Source organism: Pangasianodon hypophthalmus, chromosome 24 (assembly GCF_027358585.1).
Source record: "Pangasianodon hypophthalmus isolate fPanHyp1 chromosome 24, fPanHyp1.pri, whole genome shotgun sequence".
NCBI lineage: Eukaryota > Metazoa > Chordata > Actinopteri > Siluriformes > Pangasiidae > Pangasianodon > Pangasianodon hypophthalmus.
In genome coordinates, this window is record NC_069733.1 from 6,593,970 (window position 1) to 6,614,394 (window position 20,425).

At 38.0% G+C, this 20,425-nt stretch overlaps 2 protein-coding genes across 2 annotated transcripts; both read right to left on the reverse strand.

The window, feature by feature from the left end:
- Window positions 1-17: 17 nt before the first annotated feature.
- Window positions 18-2,812, reverse strand: LOC113537042 (uncharacterized). The gene is made up of 6 exons (XM_034299048.2): window positions 2,705-2,812; window positions 1,996-2,587; window positions 1,755-1,915; window positions 1,534-1,603; window positions 1,235-1,433; window positions 18-1,096 (listed from the first exon to the last, which is right to left on the reverse strand). Exons 2-6 carry the CDS (start codon window positions 2,499-2,501, stop codon window positions 692-694), a joined length of 1,341 nt encoding a protein of 446 aa, XP_034154939.2. The 5' UTR covers window positions 2,502-2,587; window positions 2,705-2,812; the 3' UTR covers window positions 18-691.
- A 486-nt stretch (window positions 2,813-3,298) lies between these two features.
- LOC113537041 (roundabout homolog 3) lies at window positions 3,299-19,290 on the reverse strand. The gene is made up of 12 exons (XM_034299045.2): window positions 19,148-19,290; window positions 13,106-13,285; window positions 9,890-10,153; window positions 9,442-9,593; window positions 8,941-9,094; window positions 8,632-8,821; window positions 8,311-8,405; window positions 4,682-4,868; window positions 4,497-4,594; window positions 3,818-3,971; window positions 3,590-3,708; window positions 3,299-3,479 (listed from the first exon to the last, which is right to left on the reverse strand). Exons 2-12 carry the CDS (start codon window positions 13,203-13,205, stop codon window positions 3,304-3,306), a joined length of 1,689 nt encoding a protein of 562 aa, XP_034154936.1. The 5' UTR covers window positions 13,206-13,285; window positions 19,148-19,290; the 3' UTR covers window positions 3,299-3,303.
- Between the last annotated feature and the right edge of the window lie 1,135 nt (window positions 19,291-20,425).

A 20,425-nucleotide genomic window follows, 5' to 3' on the forward strand; every position in this document is an offset into this window, starting at 1 on the left:
AAATATGACATCAACATAGAGTTTTATTAAATGTTGTCTTAACTATTCAAAATGAAAACACAATATAACATGAATTTTTATAATATTTTAACTGTAATACTGATATTAACATAAAACAGATTTGTTCAGTGGTCAGGTAGCACAACCTTTGGTGATGTAAATGTAACAGTCATGTTGATTTGCACTAGAAAAATCTACATCTAAAGCTAAATCATTCATTCATGCACCTTTCATTTATAACAGTTTAACTGCAAATCAATGCAGCTAGTTTTATGGCTAGTTTCATTCTCTAAGAGATATCTGTTACTATCCTAATATCAAGTAAAAGTGCTGCAATAATTTGATTAATCATTATTAATTCATATAATTTGTTGTCATTTCTAAAGCACACTTACATATACACAGCCTTTATTTTTTTAAGTAATAACATAATCTTGGCATTTGATAGATGTAATTTATTTTATGTTTGTTTTCTTAAAAGAATTAATTATATGCTTATACTATAACCAGGAAAGAAGAACAGGAGAATTATAAAAGCAGAAAAAAAATAAGCAAAATGACAGCACCTTATAAATCAGACAAAAACCTTAATAACATCGTTCCCTCTGAAACAGAGCAGGGCATGTCTTTGTTTATCTTTAATGAACATTCAAGTAGGTATAAGCCCTGCCAGAATGTTATTTCCCATTATTCATTTGCCATGGTGAGTAGACAGAGCGTTTTGATCGTGCTCATGCCGGGAATTGCTCTGAGGTCTTAGAGGCCCATATTGCGCAGTAGTGGAAGGGTAGAAGTGCACATCAACAGCCACAGAGGTCATGCCCAGGGTGACACAGTGGGACAGCATGAGGGGACAGGAGGCATGGGAGAGGCTGATGCTGTGGTGTACTGGGGTGGAAGAGGAATCGCTGGTCTGCAGGGTCAGAGAAGAGCGGAGTCCCTCTTCCTGAGTGCCCAAAAGGTTGGAAGGGGGTGGTGAAGGGGCCTCCCTTTGGCACTGTCCCAAATCCTGGCTCCTCCAATCCTCCATACACTGAAGCTGGATGTCAGATGGGAGAGAGGGCGTGACTTTGTCTTCCTCAAATGAGGTCTCTAACTGAGGTACAGAAGTTATAGCATTATTCATCTGATACACTTCCAACATTTGCTGAATCCTGAAATAAAAAATCTAAGCTGTGATTTTGGACAAGTACAACTGCCTTCTCATGTAATCATAAACTGAAACATCACTGACCTGCTCCTCCTCAGAGGGCTGTGGGTGTGTTTCCACTATAACCGGCATATCTTGGCTTGGCTGGACTTCCTCTTTTGTGTCATCATAACACGGTTCCATTAGCAAGGTGGATGGACTGGAAGCCGGGGGATGGGCTCTCATCTCAGATGTGTTTGGGCTTTGCTCAATAACAGCAACCATGTTGTCATCCTCAAAAGCTCTGCAGCAAACACCAGTATAGAAAATGCTGTTTAAACACAATTTCAGATAGGTGGCTTAGGATGACTTGAGACTGGCATTATAGTATTAACCAAACTCACTTATTATCATATGTCCTTTCAATTGCAAGACGTTCACCGTGCCTGCAGGGCCCGCCAAGGCCTCTGAGAGCTTCAGGAAAAGAGTGTCATGATTTGGTTTGTACTATTTTAATTTATTAACGACTTAATGTTACTGGTAGGACACTGATTTTAGATTAGATAAGAAAGAAAATTTAGAATGTCTGTTCAAATATTAATAATGTTTTACAAAGGTGTCTTACCTGCTCGTCCTGTAGTTATAGCTGCAGGGTCATTTTTCCGAAATAAAGAATAGAAAGCCATGGTGATGAAAATAAATGCCAAGGAAACTCCCACCCCTACCACAATTGGAATGTCATGTTTTTCAAGCACAGGCAGCCAACCCTGTGACTTCCTCTTCTCCCTGATAACAGATTGTGGAAAATCCTCAAAATGAAAAGAAAAACCAAACAAAAAACCCCAGAATACCACATAAAGTCCTACCTGGCATTATTGTCTGTGGTCCTCATTGGGGCCTTTGAGGTGTTTTTATTCAACATTTCAACAAATTCAGTATTATTTGCCTGTGATGCCTTGGTGGCTGTAAGCTGATCAGCAGGCTGACTCCAGTACTGGTGAACCTCCACAGGAGTTGTACTGGTGATACTGTTCATATTATACGATGTGAACCCAGGGGTCTGGGTTAGTTCAAGGGCCTGAGCCACTGAGCTGGAAGAGGAGCGGTCTTGCTGTGAGCTTGTGTGCTGTTTGGAAAGTCCTCGAAGGGAAATTTGCTTGAAGGTCTGGTTGTGTACAGACAATGACTCAGGTTGTATGTAGCTTGGGTGCAACATTGGCTGATCTGCATGCTGGGTGATTAGATTAGTTGGTTTAACATGTGCATGTCTTTTTTGCGTACGTGTTTCTAGGGATTTGGAGGAAGGGAAGATAGACTGTGGTCCTGGTGTTCTTAGGAGGTCTTTGTATTTCTGTTTTTCTCCTGTGTCCATACTGTGATGATCAGTGAAAGAAGTATAGGAAGCAAATGGGGTAGGAACACTGATAGAATGTGTTGGTGAGTTCTTCAGGTAAGTATCTATAGATGTGAGACAGAAGGAAAAAAAATAAACTCACTCACAACTCACGCTTTAATAAAGACACTGGACACATAGTACCTGTGGTGGTTATAGACTGCTGAATGGATTCGTTTTACCTTTATAAGATTTTAAATTCTTGTAGTTGGTAGGATTTGTAGGTTCTTCTGGCTTGATTTCTGGGATCTAAAATATTTGTGATTAAAACAAACCTAGAGTGTTCACTCAACAGAAATACAATTCATCCCTCAGTATTGTAGAGTACACAGAACCACCAAATGTCCTAATGATGGTGTGTGGTGCTTTTTACAGTATATGAACAGGACAAACAAAGAGGTTACAATGGGATGAGATCACAAGACTGACTTCCATATACTACTCACTGTAGATAATAAATCCTCTTCAGGATCAGCTTCAAGTTAGAAGATTGAATCAATTAGAGCACTATACAAGTTATTTAACGATTTATAAGTGTATGGCTGGTGCAAAATTTTCTCTAACAAAGTTCATTTACCAGAGAAAACTGTTATGGTGGTCTTTCTTCTATCCTGACCTATGTTGTTTTCAGCAGTACAGTAATACTCTCCTGCGTCTGACTGGTGGGCATTAGAGATGTGCAGTGTCTCATTATCTGCAGGGCAAAAAGCTCTTCAAAGTGCAAAGCATTCTTGAAATATGAAAACACATTCAAAAGAAGATAGTTAATACAAAAAGATTTCTAGAATCTCTTGCCATCAATGCGTATGCGTGGTGAAAGCGATAGAGGTGTCTGAAGAGCACTTCTGTGCCAACTGTACTTCAGTGGTGGGTTTCCAACAGCTCGGCACGGGAGAATGATAGTGGCTCCCTTGGACACATTCACTGATCCCGCAAATAACACAATGACCGGCTTTGCTGAAAAGCATTTTAAGGTACATATAGCACAATCAAGAACCAAATTCTCAACACACTGAATTACCTTACATGGCTGTACAATATGAATATTTTGACTAGGTGTAATTTACCAGCTATTCGTAGACTAGTCGTTTTCTCATCCTGTCCAACAGAATTGGAGGCTGCACATGTGTAAAAACCTTCATCATAGTTTCTCACTGAGGCGATGTAAAGAGTTGCATTTCTCACCCTGTGAATAAAGCAGCACTATGATCACAGTGATTTGTAACACTTTATATATAAAAATACCCCATGGTAACAAAAAACAACTGATTTACGTGGAATATCCAAATGTATACCCCTTGGTAATTTTGCCTCCTGTTCTTACAGACTGGCCATGTTTCAACCACTCAATAGAGGGAACAGGGTGTCCTGACACCTGGCACTGAATCACCACCTCTGCGCCCACTGTGGAAATCACCGCCAGGGGCCAGATAGTCACGGATGGAGGAGCTGTCAAAGCAAAGGATCACAAGAACTATAAACAATGCTGGCATAATACATGTTGAGAAATAAAGTAGAAAAATTAATCATGCTTGAAATCAAATGACTTGCACTGAAATAAAAATAATTACATGCTGCCAAAAAGCTTATAGTTAATACAGTAAAGTGGAAAGTTTTGCATCCTCCATAGTTTATGGGTGACCAATGCTAAATATACTTCTGTTTTAAAATCTATCTACAAAGAATGTAGGTGTAGTAATATAGTAAATGTACAAATGTTTTCCAATGTATCCTAAAAGCAAGCCTAAAAGTTAACCCTAAAAGTTCTTCTGAGGACAGAAATAGCTAAAAAACATGAGTTAATAAGTCAACACACTAAATATTTTGCTTTTATAAATAAAACTTGCATTCTTCATTTCATCTTAATGGACTGCAAACATTTGCACTCAACTGTATGCAACTTTTTATGTACTGTATTGTAATGCAACAATATACAATGAATACATTGATCATAAACTATTTAATATACCATACCTAGAACTTCCAGGAAGATCTTTCTAGAGGTTATAGCCCTTTGTAGAAAGGAATTAGAAGCCCGACAAAAATAAGATCCCCTGTCTGTCTCTTGTACGCTAAAGAGAAATGGTTTACGACATACATTATTAAAGCTACAAACTTAACATATGTAGACTTTGAGCCTTAACAAAGTTCACAAGCACCTGTGAAAGAGCAGGTCTCCAGTGGGCTGGATGGAGATGTGTGACCTGGACCGGAGAAGCCGGTTGTTTTTAAACCAAGACACTTGTGCAGGGGGTCTGCTGTGTGGAGGTCTGCAGTACAGAGTCACTGAGTCGCCCTTCCTCACTGTTTTATTGCCAGGCTGGAGGACAAAGTTCCAGTCCATGACTATGCAGTAGAAAAATATAACAACAAAAATCGTTAGGATGTGTACTTAGGTGAGTCAAAGGCTCACCTGACAATAGCACTTCAAATCACTTGAATACTAGTTCACTTCCTGATTGGTTGAATACTTTATTTACGTTGCTTCCCTGGTTTTATTCTTTGGCTGTTTACTGGTTTTCAATGTTTTGTCATGTCCTTTGGATTTTGTCTTCTGTTTCTGCTCATTGTTTTTTTCCCGAATCTCTGCCTGGGCTTTTACTACTGATTTTCCTGAATAAACTCTGCATCTCGACCCAACTTGCTTTCCTGTATGTTACAGAAGACCTTATCCATATCACCTTGATATGGATCCTGCAGAGATCAATGTTCATCAAAGTATATCTTCTGCCTCATCATATGCTGTTGAATTTTGGGCTCTAGCTGCATTTACTATGTATTGCAGGGGATTAATCCAAGAATTACAGACTGAAATAGCATTGGGCCACTCTCATGCTAACCAGTACATGCAGTTAGCCGTCTCTCTCAGTAACCCACTCAGAGAACGCAGATGACTGTGACTGTGGCTGTCTGTCACTACTGCAGATGTCACATCCAGAACTGATGCAGCTTGATCACACAAGGTTGTCAGAAGAAGAACAAAAAAGACATATCAGAGAGAATATATGCTTGTATTGCAGATATCCTGGCTACCTACACTCCTCCTGTGCTTGATGACACTCTCTGGATTACTACTTCTGGCAATCAAGATAAAAATCATTCTTTTATCTCCTGGACTGAGGACCCCTTTCCTGTTTCAGCCCAGACTGACTCTGGGGGAGGACAATGTCATGAGAAAGGAACTCATCAACAAACTGCCAAGTCCAACAGTCTCAGTCAATCATGAGGTGATAAAGGACAATATTATCCTAGAGCTGTCGACAAATGATCCTATTACATCATGGAAAAGGGAAGAACTATTGCAATGGAGTTCACTTTGCCTCATGCAAAAGAAATTTGGGGTGGTCTCAGGCCCTGACTATACTTAGAGTAAAGTATTCTTATCTATTATCCCTGCTGCTACTGCCTACGTTAAAGAGAACAGTTAAGGGAAGTTAAGATATTCACCAAACTTGCCTTGCATAGTGCATATACAGTCAGGTCCATAAATATTGGGACATCGACACAATTCTAACATTTTTGGCTCTATACACCACCACAATGGATTTCAAATGAAACGAACAAGATGTGCTTTAACTGCAGACTGTCAGCTTTAATTTGAGGGTTTTTTCATCCAAATCAGGTGAACGGTGTAGGAATTACAACAGTTTGCATATGTGCCTCCCACTTGTTAAGGGACCAAAAGTGATGGGACAATTGGCTTCTCAGCTGTTCCATGGCCAGGTGTATGTTATTCCCTCATTATCCCAATTACAATGAGCAGATAAAAGGTCCAGAGTTAATTTCAAGTGTGCTATTTGCATTTGGAATCTGTTGCTGTCAACTCTCAAGATGAGATCCAAAGAGCTGTCACTATCAGTGAAGCAAGCCATCATTAGGCTGAAAAAACAAAACAAACCCATCAGAGAGATAGCAAAAACATTAGGCGTGGCCAAAACAACTGTTTGGAACATTCTTAAAAAGAAGAAACGCACCGGTGAGCTCAGCAACACCAAAAGACCAGGAAGACCACGGAAAACAACTGTGGTCGATGACCGAAGAATTCTTTCCCTGGTGAAGAAAACACCCTTCACAACAGTTGGCCAGATCAAGAACACTCTCCAGGAGGTAGGTGTATGTGTGTCAAAGGCAACAATCAAGAGAAGACTTCACCAGAGTGAATACAGAGGGTTCACCACAAGATGTAAACCATTGGTGAGCCTCAAAAACAGGAAGGCCAGATTAGAGTTTGCCAAACGACATCTAAAAAAGCCTTCACAATTCTGGAACAACATCCTATGGACAGATGAGACCAAGATCAACTTGTACCAGAGTGATGGGAAGAGAAGAGTATGGAGAAGGAACGGAACTGCTCATGATCCTAAGCATACCACCTCATCAGAGAAGCATGGTGGTGGTAGTGTCATGGCATGGGCATGTATGGCTGCTAATGGAACTGGTTCTCTTGTATTTATTGATTATGTGACTGCTGACAAAAGCAGCAGGATGAATTCTGAAGTGTTTCGGGCAATATTATCTGCTCATATTCAGCCAAATGCTTCAGAACTCATTGGACGGCGCTTCACAGTGCAGATGGACAATGACCCAAAGCATACTGCAAAAGCAACCAAAGAGTTTTTGAAGGGAAAGAAGTGGACTGTTATGCAATGGCCAAGTCAATCACCTGACCTGAATCCGATTGAGCATGCATTTCACTTGCTGAAGACAAAACTGAAGGGAAAATGCCCCAAGAACAAGCAGGAACTGAAGACAGTTGCAGTAGAGGCCTGGCAGAGCATCACCAGGGATGAAACCCAGCGTCTGGTGATGTCTATGCGTTCCAGACTTCGGGCTGTAATTGACTGCAAAGGATTTGCAACAAAGTATTAAAAAGTGAAAGTTTGATTTATGATTATTATTCTGTCCCATTACTTTTGGTCCCTTAACAAGTGGGAGGCAAATATGCAAACTGTTGTAATTCCTACACCGTTCACCTGATTTGGATGTAAATACCCTCAAATTAAAGCTGACAGTCTGCAGTTAAAGCACATCTTGTTTGTTTCATTTGAAATCCATTGTGGTGGTGTATAGAGCCAAAAATTTTAGAATTGTGTCGATGTCCCAATATTTATGGACCTGACTGTAAACTGGTCATAATCAGATAGTGAAAGATGGCTTTTGTGACTACTTGGCTCCAATATGAATACAAGGTCATGCCACATGGGCTAGCTAATGCACTTCTGCCTACATTAATAAGGCTTTAAAAGACATGATAATAGATAAATGGGTGACTGCTTACATTTAAGACATTTCAAGCTATTGTAGATTAATCTATTGTAATATTTAATCATTTTGAATAGATTAGGAACATGCTTGTCATGTGCTAAGCTGACTGAAGGAAAATCAGTTGTATTTAACAGCAGACATCTCCTTTCGATGGGTATATCCTTTCATCCTATGGAGTTTGTATGGATGAGACCAAGATTAAAGTGGAGTGGTCCCAGCCCAAAACTGTCAAAGAACTCCCAAGATTTCTATGATTCGCCAACTTCTACTGATTTTTTCATTTCTGGTTCTGGGGCATTGAAAACCTTATTTTTACCTGCTTCTGTTGTCCCGCTGGTCAACGGGAACATCATGGATGATATTTAAACATCCAGTTCACTAGAACCTGACCCCGAACAGTCACCTCCAGTTAAGGATTATGTACTGCATACTATTCACCCTTGTATACTACAATGAGTACTTAATTTATGTGTACATGGTTTGTATGCACGCATAAATTCTTTAGAAGGAGACATGGATGTACCTGCAGGAAGGAGGTAGGCTGGCTCTGATCTGAGTCTCTCCTTGTCATTGTCAGCCTCACAGTAATAGAAGCCTTCATCTTCTGGCAAAACTCTCCTGTGGGACAAATGAAACTGAATCTTTCCATTCGTCACTTTCATACAAGCATTACACACTCAAATGTTCCACGTTTCTCAGTGAAAACTTTTGAAGTTACATTCTAGCTTAGTTATATCAGAAATAATGTTATACTAAACAAATGGATATACCTACCGAAGTAATAAAATACACTGGCTTCTAAACTGATGTATAAGTTTAATGAATAAGGAAGTGATGATCTCACTCAAAGACAAGAAGTTGTCCATCATCATGCAGGTCCCACCTCGACGTATTGGGTAACATTTGGTCATCTTTGAACCACTGCACTTTAGGAGTAGGGAAACCATGGACTACACAGTGCAGGGCTGTCTCCGTTTCCACAGCAACTGTGATATTCTCAGGACCCTGCATGATCTCAAGACTCATGCTATGCCCTGCAAGTAAAAAAAAGCAAAACACATGCTTAAGCAACAATCCCGCAACAGATCACTGTTACAAAAAAGGGAAGCAATGGTTTTGTCCAGTTTACTGGAAGGCACAAATGACCACATACCACCAACTACTAGGGTGGCTGTGCCACTCTCTTTGCTTATGTTCAGTAGAGGATTATGAGTAACACAGACATAACGGCCTTGGTCTGCCTTGGTGGCGTTGGGCAGGTGCAGGGTGCCTGAGGTCTTTCTCTGACTCCCCCCTCCATACTGACCCTATAAAATAAACCATGCAGACTTTACAGCCCAGCTTTACAGCCCATCTCAAGATTACCTCTTGAGGCAATAACAAAGGTTGGAGAATGTGCATAATCTTAATTCCCTTTAAAGAAAAATTTCACCTCCAGCCAGTACATATATGTATCCAACTTTGTATAACATTAGAATGTGATCCACATATCATAAGCATATTTACATAGTTTTAATGGTATTTTTTGTGACCAAGTAATAAAATCTTATAGTGACATCTAATGGATTGGGAATGAATTGCAATTATAGACATGCTGAAACCTGCAAATGACTATCATTCGGGCTCCCTGTGTGTTCAGAGAAATTTGCAGTACCTGTATTTGAGTTCCTCTGATAAAAGCTCTGCTGTTCTTCAGCCATGAGATGTGGGCAGGTGGAGAGCTGTCCCCTGACACACACTGGAAAAACACGTCCTGACCCTTAATTACACTCTGAGACTGAGGACTGAAAAACACATTTTCCAGATCTGCAGGAGACATAAAACCAAAATTCAGCTGGGACCAAACACTTCATAGACCATCACAATTGTATAGACTGACACTTGTTACACAGCATATTTGATAGATGAAGATTGTACCATGTAGTTTCTTCCTACATATGAAAAACATCATTTAAGTTACTGACAAGGCTGCCAGATAAAACTGAGTTTTTACAGACCCAACTTACTGTACCAAACTGAAAATAAACAATATTTTCTAGTGCAAGCCGTATAGCCCCAGAGATTAATCCAGTCAGGCTGCATTGCTAGTTGATGGTACATACATGCTTTGCTGACTGTGGCAACACTTCTGATCTGTTTGCTTCCCTTCCTAGCACTGCAAATGTATTCTCCTAGGTCTTCCTCTTTAAGAGAAGAAAAGAATAGAGAGCCGTTGGCCATCTGATGAACTCCAGCTGCCAATCCTCCATTCTCTTTCTCCCACTTCACCGGTAGTGCTGTCTGTGGGCTTGTGTCATGCACTGCACAGTGCAGCATCAGCGGCCTGTTCAGAACCCCAATACCATCTTTCGGTTGGATTGACAACACTAAAGGAAAGGGAAAAATTAGTCACATATATTAAAAGGTAGAAAATGATTTAATTAATTGTTTCATTAACAAATAATTACAAATTATTTACATAATGGTAATAGACATTAATTACCATTTTTAGAGTTTTATTAATGGGTCATTCTACAAAAAAATGTCCACTTTTGGAGTAGCAATATGTCTTAAAATTGATTTTATTTTTAAACATTTAAACTTAGGCTACAATATTGGTTAACCCTTTGATTTTAGGAAACCACATAAATGGCAGCTCATTGGATTTTTTTTTTTTTGTACATTGATTTAAAGAAGGTATATGCCATCTTTTTGTCACTGGTGTTACCTTATACTTTTGGCAACAATAAAGGCATCTATTCTGCACCAGTGACAGGACTCGAGGGGACAGCCATTTCCATAATATTATTTATAATATTTACTTGGCATTTAGTTTTTTCTATCATCCACATCATAAATGTGATAGTAACATAGAAATTATTGCATTTAAAATGAGGGAGAAAATCATTTTTAAAGTCAAAATATGCCCATAAACCTTCAGATATGACCATGGGGACAAGCACTTTTATGGTACTTGGAAATGCATATAATTGTTTACAAATAAATAATACCTAATTCATGGCTCCAATGGTATAACTGTTCAAATAACATTTTCTATAATTCAAATATGTGACTCAGTTGTTACTATACAGTACATTTTATGTGTAAGCTTTATGTAAACGCTGGGGACAGAAAAGTGGACGTTTCTGTAGAATGACCCTAATATGATTTATTTATTATGATTAAGTGTGCATGGTTTTATAAACACTGTATATGTGTGGCAGCCTGGAAAACCCCTTCATATGGTCAAATTCTGACATTTTCTAGGATATAATCCTGAAAACCACAGGTTTTCCTGAACAGAAATGAAATTTTGGCATTTTAAAATTTTCAAAAGTGAATACAGAGAAAATTGCATTTCATTTCATTTCCACTAAAAGATGCCCTGCCTAGCTCTACATGTATAACCTAATCTACTTATGGAAAAACAATATTACTGCCAAATTTTAAATATTTATTAATTCACAGCTGGAAATGACTCACGCTGACTTGTGGCATTTAAACAAGAGCCTTGTCATTGCTGATTAATTCAGTCAGTTGTGTTCTGTTGAATTTCTATTTATTCTATTTAAGTATTTTTTATTTTAAATATTTTAAAACTGAGATAAACAAGTGTTTTCTCAATTTTCTCTCTGTTTAGTCTGAGATTCAGTTATCTGATTACAAACAAAATTGATTAAGTTTATGTCCATTTCGCTAAGGTATGTATAGCATGTAGCTATGCAAAAACCAACTCAAAACATGACATTCACTTGGTTCGTGCCTCTGAGGTTGCCAGATTTTGTTTTAGTAGACATGTCTGAGAGGGGGTTTAATAATAACCAATCACTGAAAATCTGGTTTAATTTAACAATATGGCTTCCGCTTTTATTTGGCAGCTAATAAAATAGCACTTGATGCAGCACATTCTGTTAATTTATGTTCTATATTGTGCACACAACTTAATGAAGACAGTATACTAAATGATCAAAAGGGATCTATTTTATCACACTTTTAATTGACTACTTTGAGGTGTCAAATGAGTAAAATAATGTTTGGTTAATTCAATGTGCTCTCCTGTTGTACCCTTACAGCCCACTTTAAGTTAATTTCACAAATTTATCCATACAAAAAAACTGGTCTTTGAGATAAGCAATGTTTCTGATGAGGAGATGATGTCTTCCACATGAAGAAAACCCCTTCTCATCTGTATTAAAGAGACAATACTATTAATTAATTAATAGTGTCATATATGTGTACGTAATAAAATACCACTCCATAGTTTTGACACCTCCAGTGCGTTTACCGCACAAAACATAGATTTCTGTGTGACATATTAAGCTGAAGTCCAGAGTTATGTTAGAGGTCTGAATACCGATGTGCACAATTTTGGTATTAAATCCTCACTGTGCACATATAAATCAACTCTCAATATGGCCCTGTCTGAGGAAATCACACTTAGCAATATATAGATATATTTAGAGAGACTGTTTTTACCGCTGCATTTGTTCAGTTGGCTCCTTATTCTTGCTGGTAGTCAAATAAGGTTAGAACGTAGTATGATTTCTCTATAAGCTTTTATTAATGTTTATCCTCAAAGACCACCTGCTTTTAAAGCACTCATTAGGATATGATTAGATTTAGGTTTCCTTACTGAATTGCTATTCGGTATCATTTTGCTTGTTCTGTGACAATAATAGTAATTAAACTGTAATAAAGCATAAGAAATTCCAAAAACTATCTATACACTACACACATAAATACATACCGGCTCATAGAAAGGATTTTTCATTTTTTAATTCTGTGATTGCTCAGAAATGATTTAAAAAGTATATTTTTCATACTTTTTTCAATATAAATATTAAACGTAATTCTTAAAGTGAAAGCTCCCAGTGAAAACACATCATCCCACTCTGAAGAAACAGGTAGTTTGAAGTCTGCTGTTGCTAGGTTACTGTCAGAGCAACACCATGTTTTGGCAAACAAATGCGAAATTAGCATACGACACATTCTGCTAGCAGGGCCTTATCATTACAAATGAAATCAAACTCTCAGAAATGACAGTGACAGATGTGCAAATGTGTCCACTACTTAATAAAATGCAGATTCTATAGTTCTAGATTCTGTCAATCTGAAATTTTGTGCCTCTCTTTTTCACAATAAAATGACATAATCCAGAGACAGGTGCAAAGAGGCATATTGAGCATCTGTTAAAAATCAAACACACTGAATTTGATTACTAGATACCTTACATGTCAGAACTGTATTGCAAAACTGAACAGATCACCATATTTATTTGGACAGGATAAGTTTGTTAGTGTATTTAATATAGCGTTTCTTGCTATTTTCACCATACAAACCTAGTTCAGATTGAGACGGGGTGATGCTGATAGAGTAGGAGAAGAGAAGCAGCCAGACTGGGCAGATCATCTGGGATGAAGTGTGGAGAGGAGACACCATGCTAGCCCTCTCCCTCTGTGCCTTTCACTTGTACACACTTATCCATAGCATAGCTCATCATCTGGATGGTGGTATCTGCTCTGAAAAAAAAAACAAAAAAACACAACAGCCACATTTCATTTACTTTCTCTGATTGTATTTATTGTATGTAAAATATTGCATCTCTCTCATTACTTATTTAGCAGTTATTTACTACTTGTACTTTATATAATGATACGACTTCCCTTATGGTATCTGTTAAATTGAGGTATTATGGGTAGGTACTCTGTGTGTGTGTGTGTGTGTGTGTGTGTGTGTGTATGTGTTTGTCTATCTATCTATCCTACAATTATGTGACAAAGACATTAAACCTTAAAGTTTTGAGCCTTAATAAGATACAATTATTTTTTAACTTTATAGTTTTTTTAAAAAAAACATTTAAGCAATATTTTGTTAACATATACAATGGATCTAAAAAGTCTACACACCCCTGTTAAAATGGTAGGTTTTTGTGATGTCCGAACTTTTTCCACCTTTGATGTGAAATTACAACGTTTAAAAATTAAGTGAAAAACAATCGGAAACATTTTAGGGAAAAATAGGAAAAAATAAAAAGTTACAATAACCTGGTTGTATGAGTGTGCACACCCCTTTATAACTGGAGATGTGGCTGTGTTCAGAATGAACCAATCACATTCAATCTCATGTTCAAAAGTAATTATCATACAGCTGTCATCAATGAAATGATTCTGATTAACTCCAAATAAAGATCAGCTGTTTCTGTAGGATCTCCTTGGTTTCATCTGACTCCTGAAGCCATGGTCTGCAAAGAGTTTATAAAGCATACATGGTGTCTCACTTGTTTAAAGATATCGATCAGGAGAAGGATATAAAAGAATTTCTAAAACATTTGATGTACCATGGAACACTGTGAAGGCCATCATCAACAAATAGAGAAAATGGGGCACAACAGTGACATCACCAACATCACAAGAGGACAAGACAAAAGCTTACCAGGGAGGCTGCCAAGAGACCAACAGCAACAGTAAAAGAACTGCAGGAATGTCTGACAAATACTGATTACTTTCTGCATGTGACAACAATCTCTCGTATTCTTCACATGTCTGGGCTGTAGGTGGTAGAGTGGCTAGGCTAAGACCCTTTGTATCAAAAAAACATCCAAGCTCAACTAAATCACCCTAAACCATGTGGCAAAATATGTTATGGTCTGATGAGACCAATTCCAAAAGTTATAATAATTCCATAATTCCAAAAGGTATGTTTGGCAATAAAAAAAGCACATCACCAAAAGAACACCATACCCACAGTGAAGCATGGTGGTGGCAGCATCATGCTTTAGGGCTGCTTTTCTTCAGCAGGGGCTTTTATCAAGGTGGAAGGAATCATGAATAGCTACAAATACCAGTCATTTTTAGTGCAAAACCTTCAGGTGTCTGCTAGTAAGCTGAAGATGAAAAGGAATTTCACATTTCAGTATGACAATGACCCAAAGCATACATCCAAATCAACAAAGGAACGGCTTAACCAAAAGAAGATCAATGTTTTGAATGACCTAGCCAGAGCCCAGACCTGAATCCAACTAAAAATCTGTGGGGTGACCTGAAGTGAGCTGTGCACAAGAGATGCGCTTACGATCAATGATGGATCTAGCATGTTTTTGCAAGAAAGTGTGGGAAAATATCGCCAAGTCAAACAAAGTATTAGTTTTTTGTGGTGTGCACACTTATGCAACTAGGTTATTTAAGTTTTTTATTTTTCTTATTTTGCCTAAAAAAGTTTCTGATTGTTTTTCACTTTATTTGTATACTTTGCAATTTCACATTAAAGGTGGAAAAAGATCTGACATGATTTATATCAGTTTGATTCTTTTACTTACAAAAACCTGATAATTTAACAATGGTGTGTAGACTTTTTATATCCACTGTATCTACCTATACAGATTTAATAGGTAACCAGATGTAATCATATATACTTCTATGTTGTATTGAATCCTGGAGCTTTTGCATGATTCCAGCCTTTTTGGCTGATAAATCCCTCCACAGAATGACATATTCCCAGCAGCTGGCCTCTCCTCTCTGGCTCACTGAATATTCCTGTTTTGGTTGTGTGTTACAGGCACCATTATCACAACCCATGCTTTGTACACTACACGCCTCTTTAGTGCCTTCAATGGACTGGCCACTTTAGGCCGTGCAGCCGCAGCCCCTCCACTCGCCGATTGTGACATGAAAAGAACAGGCCTGCTTTGTACCCAGAGGATCAGTTAGCGAGCCTGTTAAGAAACGCTTGTTGTCTGATCGTGTGGGCTTTCATAACTGTGTGTCCATGTAAGGTACTCACACACTTAATGATTACCTAATTTGACCATTCCTAGAGCAGAGGTGCCCATCATACTTAAAAAAAAAAAAAATCACTGAAGTGACCAAATATGTACTATGCACTTGTTATTAATATCTAATAAACTTTACAATCCTTCTTGTGTCAGTTTGATTAAGTTGATTGGCTAAATCATTCTAACATCTACATATTATAATGCATTGGTCCATCCACTCACATATCAATTTATCCATACATTCATCCATCAAGGCCTTTTTCTTTGAAACATCATTCAGCATGTTTATATAAGAGTAAGATAAAAACAGTGCACAAGTATAGTGGTTAAAACATTTGTATAGCTTTGCATATCCCAGATGCTACTAATCGATTAAAGTAGAGTAAAGCTAGATATTAATTTTTGCAAGACTATAAGATTTTAAAAAATGGCCTTGATCATCAGTACATTGGGACCTTTATTTTTAAGTTGGTACTGACCATTTAAAGCTACATTTTAGCTTTAATTCATTTTTTTGCATTTCCCATGACAGTTTAGTTTATGAAATTTAGAGGACAAAACACTTTAAGATGAATATTCCCATCGTACACAAATGTCCAATATGTCAATGAAGCAAACACATTGTAAAAATTATGTAGCTAACGACACATTTTTCTTCCAAGAATTTAAAGTCTGAGGTGTGTGGGCGCACCATTACTATACTATATTACTATTACTTTACTATACTCTATCATTACATTATGGGATTATATTACTATTATATGGGAAACTCATTAATGTCTTGCAGTCCCTCAGTATGTGGTGAGTGCTTAGCTCTGTAATGGTTGACTGCAGTGTCATGAATGAGTACTTGAGAACCATGACTCATCTGGCCTGAAGCAGAGACAGCGGGTGGGTGAGCTAATGGGACTTAATGCCAAGAGCTGGGTGTGTGTGTTTGTTTTGGCCTCACAACACCCCATTAAATGAAAGCTGTCATCGGTTCATTAACGTTATAATTAAGTTCTCTCTTCACAAATATAATTTAGCATTCAGGAAAAGGGTACCAATCCTGGAAAGGTTCAATTATAGCCTATTCAGTAGGGTTTGAGTACTTTGACAGTTGAATTTAGCAGTTAGAATTGTTAGGAGTATTGCACTAGAAGTGGCTTTTGTATACTACTACATCAACTAAAGAAACTGTTCTACAATAATAAACTCATCCTTGAGTGTATGTGCATGGGATACTGAAAGATCTTTCCAGTGATGGGCTAATGATTAAAGATATCTGGCCATAGAGCTTTGTCTGGTAAGAACACCAGTGATGCGATGCAGATAGTTACGATAGGCACGTGACCCAGACCAACATAATCATGTACCGTCTTACTAGCTTAAGCATGTGCCACTGAGTTTGGGCATGCATGTACCATAGCGAATTCCATTGCAAACTGTTTAGGCTGTGGAGTTTGGGTCAATGAATCAGGGTCCAAATCGGTCAGCTGGGCATGTCGTCAGGGAAGTAGATGTATGAGCTGAACACTGCCTCGCAGGTAGTCAATTCTGAGGCAGTAAGCATATAGTTGGAACCTGTTTTCAGCTTTCAGAATAGTCAGACAGCACAATCATGAGTGTTTCAGGATTAAAGAGTTATATGCTGGCAGTATGTAGCCACAGGCTGGTTGGGCAGACAGCAGGAGATGTAGAGAACACTGTATGGAGAAAATGCAGAGGAAGAAAATGACTAAATAAAGGAAACCCACTCCCACCCCTGTGTCATTGTGTTAGCAGTTACTCCGTAGCCAACAGTGCATGGTACAGCCAGGGAAACCACATTAGCAGCCTTAGCCACACTACTGACAGTTGGTAGGTACCAAGAAATGTAAAAAAAAAAAACAAAACAAAACTATGAGCTGGTAAGGACATGACCTGAGGAGAAAAAGGATGGAACCCACCTCCAGCCCATGTATGCACAGGCCCGCTAGTCAGTTAGATGGTGAGGGACGTGAATGCTTAGAGGAGATGGTGCAAAAGGATGAACCACCCCAACAGATAAATGAATGCAATAGTCATGAAGCAGCAGTCATGAAGGAATAAAATAAAATATAAAATATCTAAAATATATATCTATGACAAGGAAACATGCATAAAAAAAATCCCTGCACTGTCGTTTTAAAAGCATCCCAGTTTGAGGGTAAACCACACATACCTGGCAACACTGCATACACAGCTCAGACCAAAACATATGGCGCTAAGTTACACCTAGTTTTGAGAGGCAAACAAAATCATGGGCTGACTGTCGTTAATGTGTACGTTGCTTCAATTGTATTTAGGCTTCAAAACTGTGTTAAGCTCATATGACAGTCTTATACATAACAAGCAAACATTTTTGGGCTTAATTACGCCTGAAAACAGGCACAAACCACTTAAATCTGGCCCAAAGTATCTTTGACCTGCTATGAAAAGCCCAAAAACATAACAGCTTCAATGCACCATTGCATAGATTCAACACATCGATCCAAAATCTCCCACAGGTGTTCAGCTGGACTGAGATTTGGTGAATAACTTTGTTATGATTTTCAGTGATTCTTCTCTCTAAGAGGACAAGTTGATCCAAACCATGGCAACAAAATGGACCTAAATAATAACAGAGCCAATGTTTAATATAAGTGCTTAATAGTAGTACTATTACCATGGCTACCAGAACTCTACATTAAGCTAATATTACTAATGGTAGCAGATCCGATTCATAGCCACCATCTGCAGTCTCCTATTTATAGTATCTGGATAATTGTAGATGGTAATATTAGCATTTGCTTTGTAGTAGAGTGGTGCAGCGTATGTGCATAATTACAAATAGCCAGATGCACATTGATCTGCAGGGGATGCACACTGTGATGTAAAGCTTTTTAATATTGAGCCATTATCTAATTTTTTTTTCTAATTTTAACACTTCATTTGTTCAAAATTGCTAGCACAGCAAAGGTCACTTTCACAAATGCTGCAGCAAGAAACAAACTTAGTGCCTTAATAGCACTAAGCCAGCTCTTAGTAAAATTAATGAAAAAAAAAACTCTTAGTAAAATCTCTTTATCTTAGTACAGATCATGACAAGACTCAAGGCCTTCAAACTTGGTTTTAAGTGTGTTGTGTCTGCCTATAGTTGTCAAGATAATTTATCTGAATCAGTCAAATTCTGCAAAATGTTCTACGTGTATAAGTAAAGAGAGGCTGTACTTTACTATTTATTTATATACTCATACATTCACTCGTTCATTCGTTCTGAGCTATGGGGTGATATAACTGGATATAAGTAAACACAATGATTAACACATGATACCCCTGACACATGGGATGTGTGTATGAGTACTGAAAACAGACATTTTTCATAATGTGCTACAATTATAAACTTGGTTTTTCTAATGATTTTGGATATTTAGACAAGCAATTTTTAAAAAATTGTAATGCATCACAAAAGTCACATAAAACGCTCTACAGCGATGATGTTATTTCACAATGGTGTAATAACAATATTTAATTCATCATGCTAATTTAATGATCTGCAAATTTACATATAGTATTAGACATATAGCATTAGATAAAGAGAATATAATATTAGATAAAGAGTACTTACCTGTAAATGAGAAGGTGTTCAGCTTCAGTGCAGCATCTCTGCAAGCAAGCTTGTTCTGCATTCACTCTCCTCTTCACGAGTGCGTAGGGTTAGATCTCATCAGGCGGGTGCACACACAGACACACACTCACACACAAACACACGCACACAACACAAGGGAGATGTGTTCATCTCACAGCATGGAGACGCTCAAAAGGCTTGGAATAATATGAGAGCTCTAAAGCGGCACTCATGCATGTATTCAAGCCTGATTTCCACGCTGCACAAAATGGCAAGTCCACAAATGAAACACTCATTTACTCCTCTTACAAGTAACACAGACTGAATGCAAGTGGTACAATTCATAGCAGTATTCATTCAAGTTAGCCTGAGTTAAAATTCTTTTCAAGATGGGCCTCATTTCTTAAACACACCACTTTTACAATAAAGAGGAAGGAATATTTCAATTACGGTGTCAAAATTAATATGCAAATCAGGAAAGAAATTATGGATATGGATAGTGCATATTTCAGAACTAAGATGTATTTGTCACTAAGCTATTTAGTTCTATAGATGTGGCATTGGCAGACTAGTAGCATTGCTTCAGTAAAGTCAGGCTGAGGTAGGAACACAGTGGGAGCGGGAAAATGTGGATAATCAAAGGCACAGGTTTCGACTTTTTCCAAAGCTTTTGCACATTCTGCTTATCAGCCCAAAGCCTGTAGCCATGCTAGTCACATCTGACCATGTCTTTCACAGTAAAAACCAGCCCATGTACCCTTTAATGCAAAATCAGTTTCCCAGCATTGATTTCACAGAAATGTCATTCTAACTCAATCAAAACATGCTGCCATTTTTATTAGATAATAAAAGCTTATAGAGGGTAATGCTCTACACCAGAAGTGTGGTGTTGCATTTGAAAGACAATAAACAATACTGCATGTCTGCACTCACTTTATTTTTTATCACACTCAAAAAACAAGAACATGATCAGCCACCATGCTTGTTTTTTCATTCTGCCAGTAGAAGTCTTTGCAAATGTAAATTGACTTCTTTAGCCCTACCAATTCAGCACAATCAAATGTAAATTAAATAGCCCGATTTCTAATCTATGCAAGACTGCAATTTTAATTAACTGAACAAAGACCAATTCTGCCAGCTAATGTGATGTTTGCAGTGTGGAACATCAAACACACAAACTCACCAAAAGAGAAATTATTCAGAGCCATTTTATGTTGCTGTAATAATTATCTGTCAGATGCTCACACCTTTTCACATGTGGACACAGGATGAAGAGAG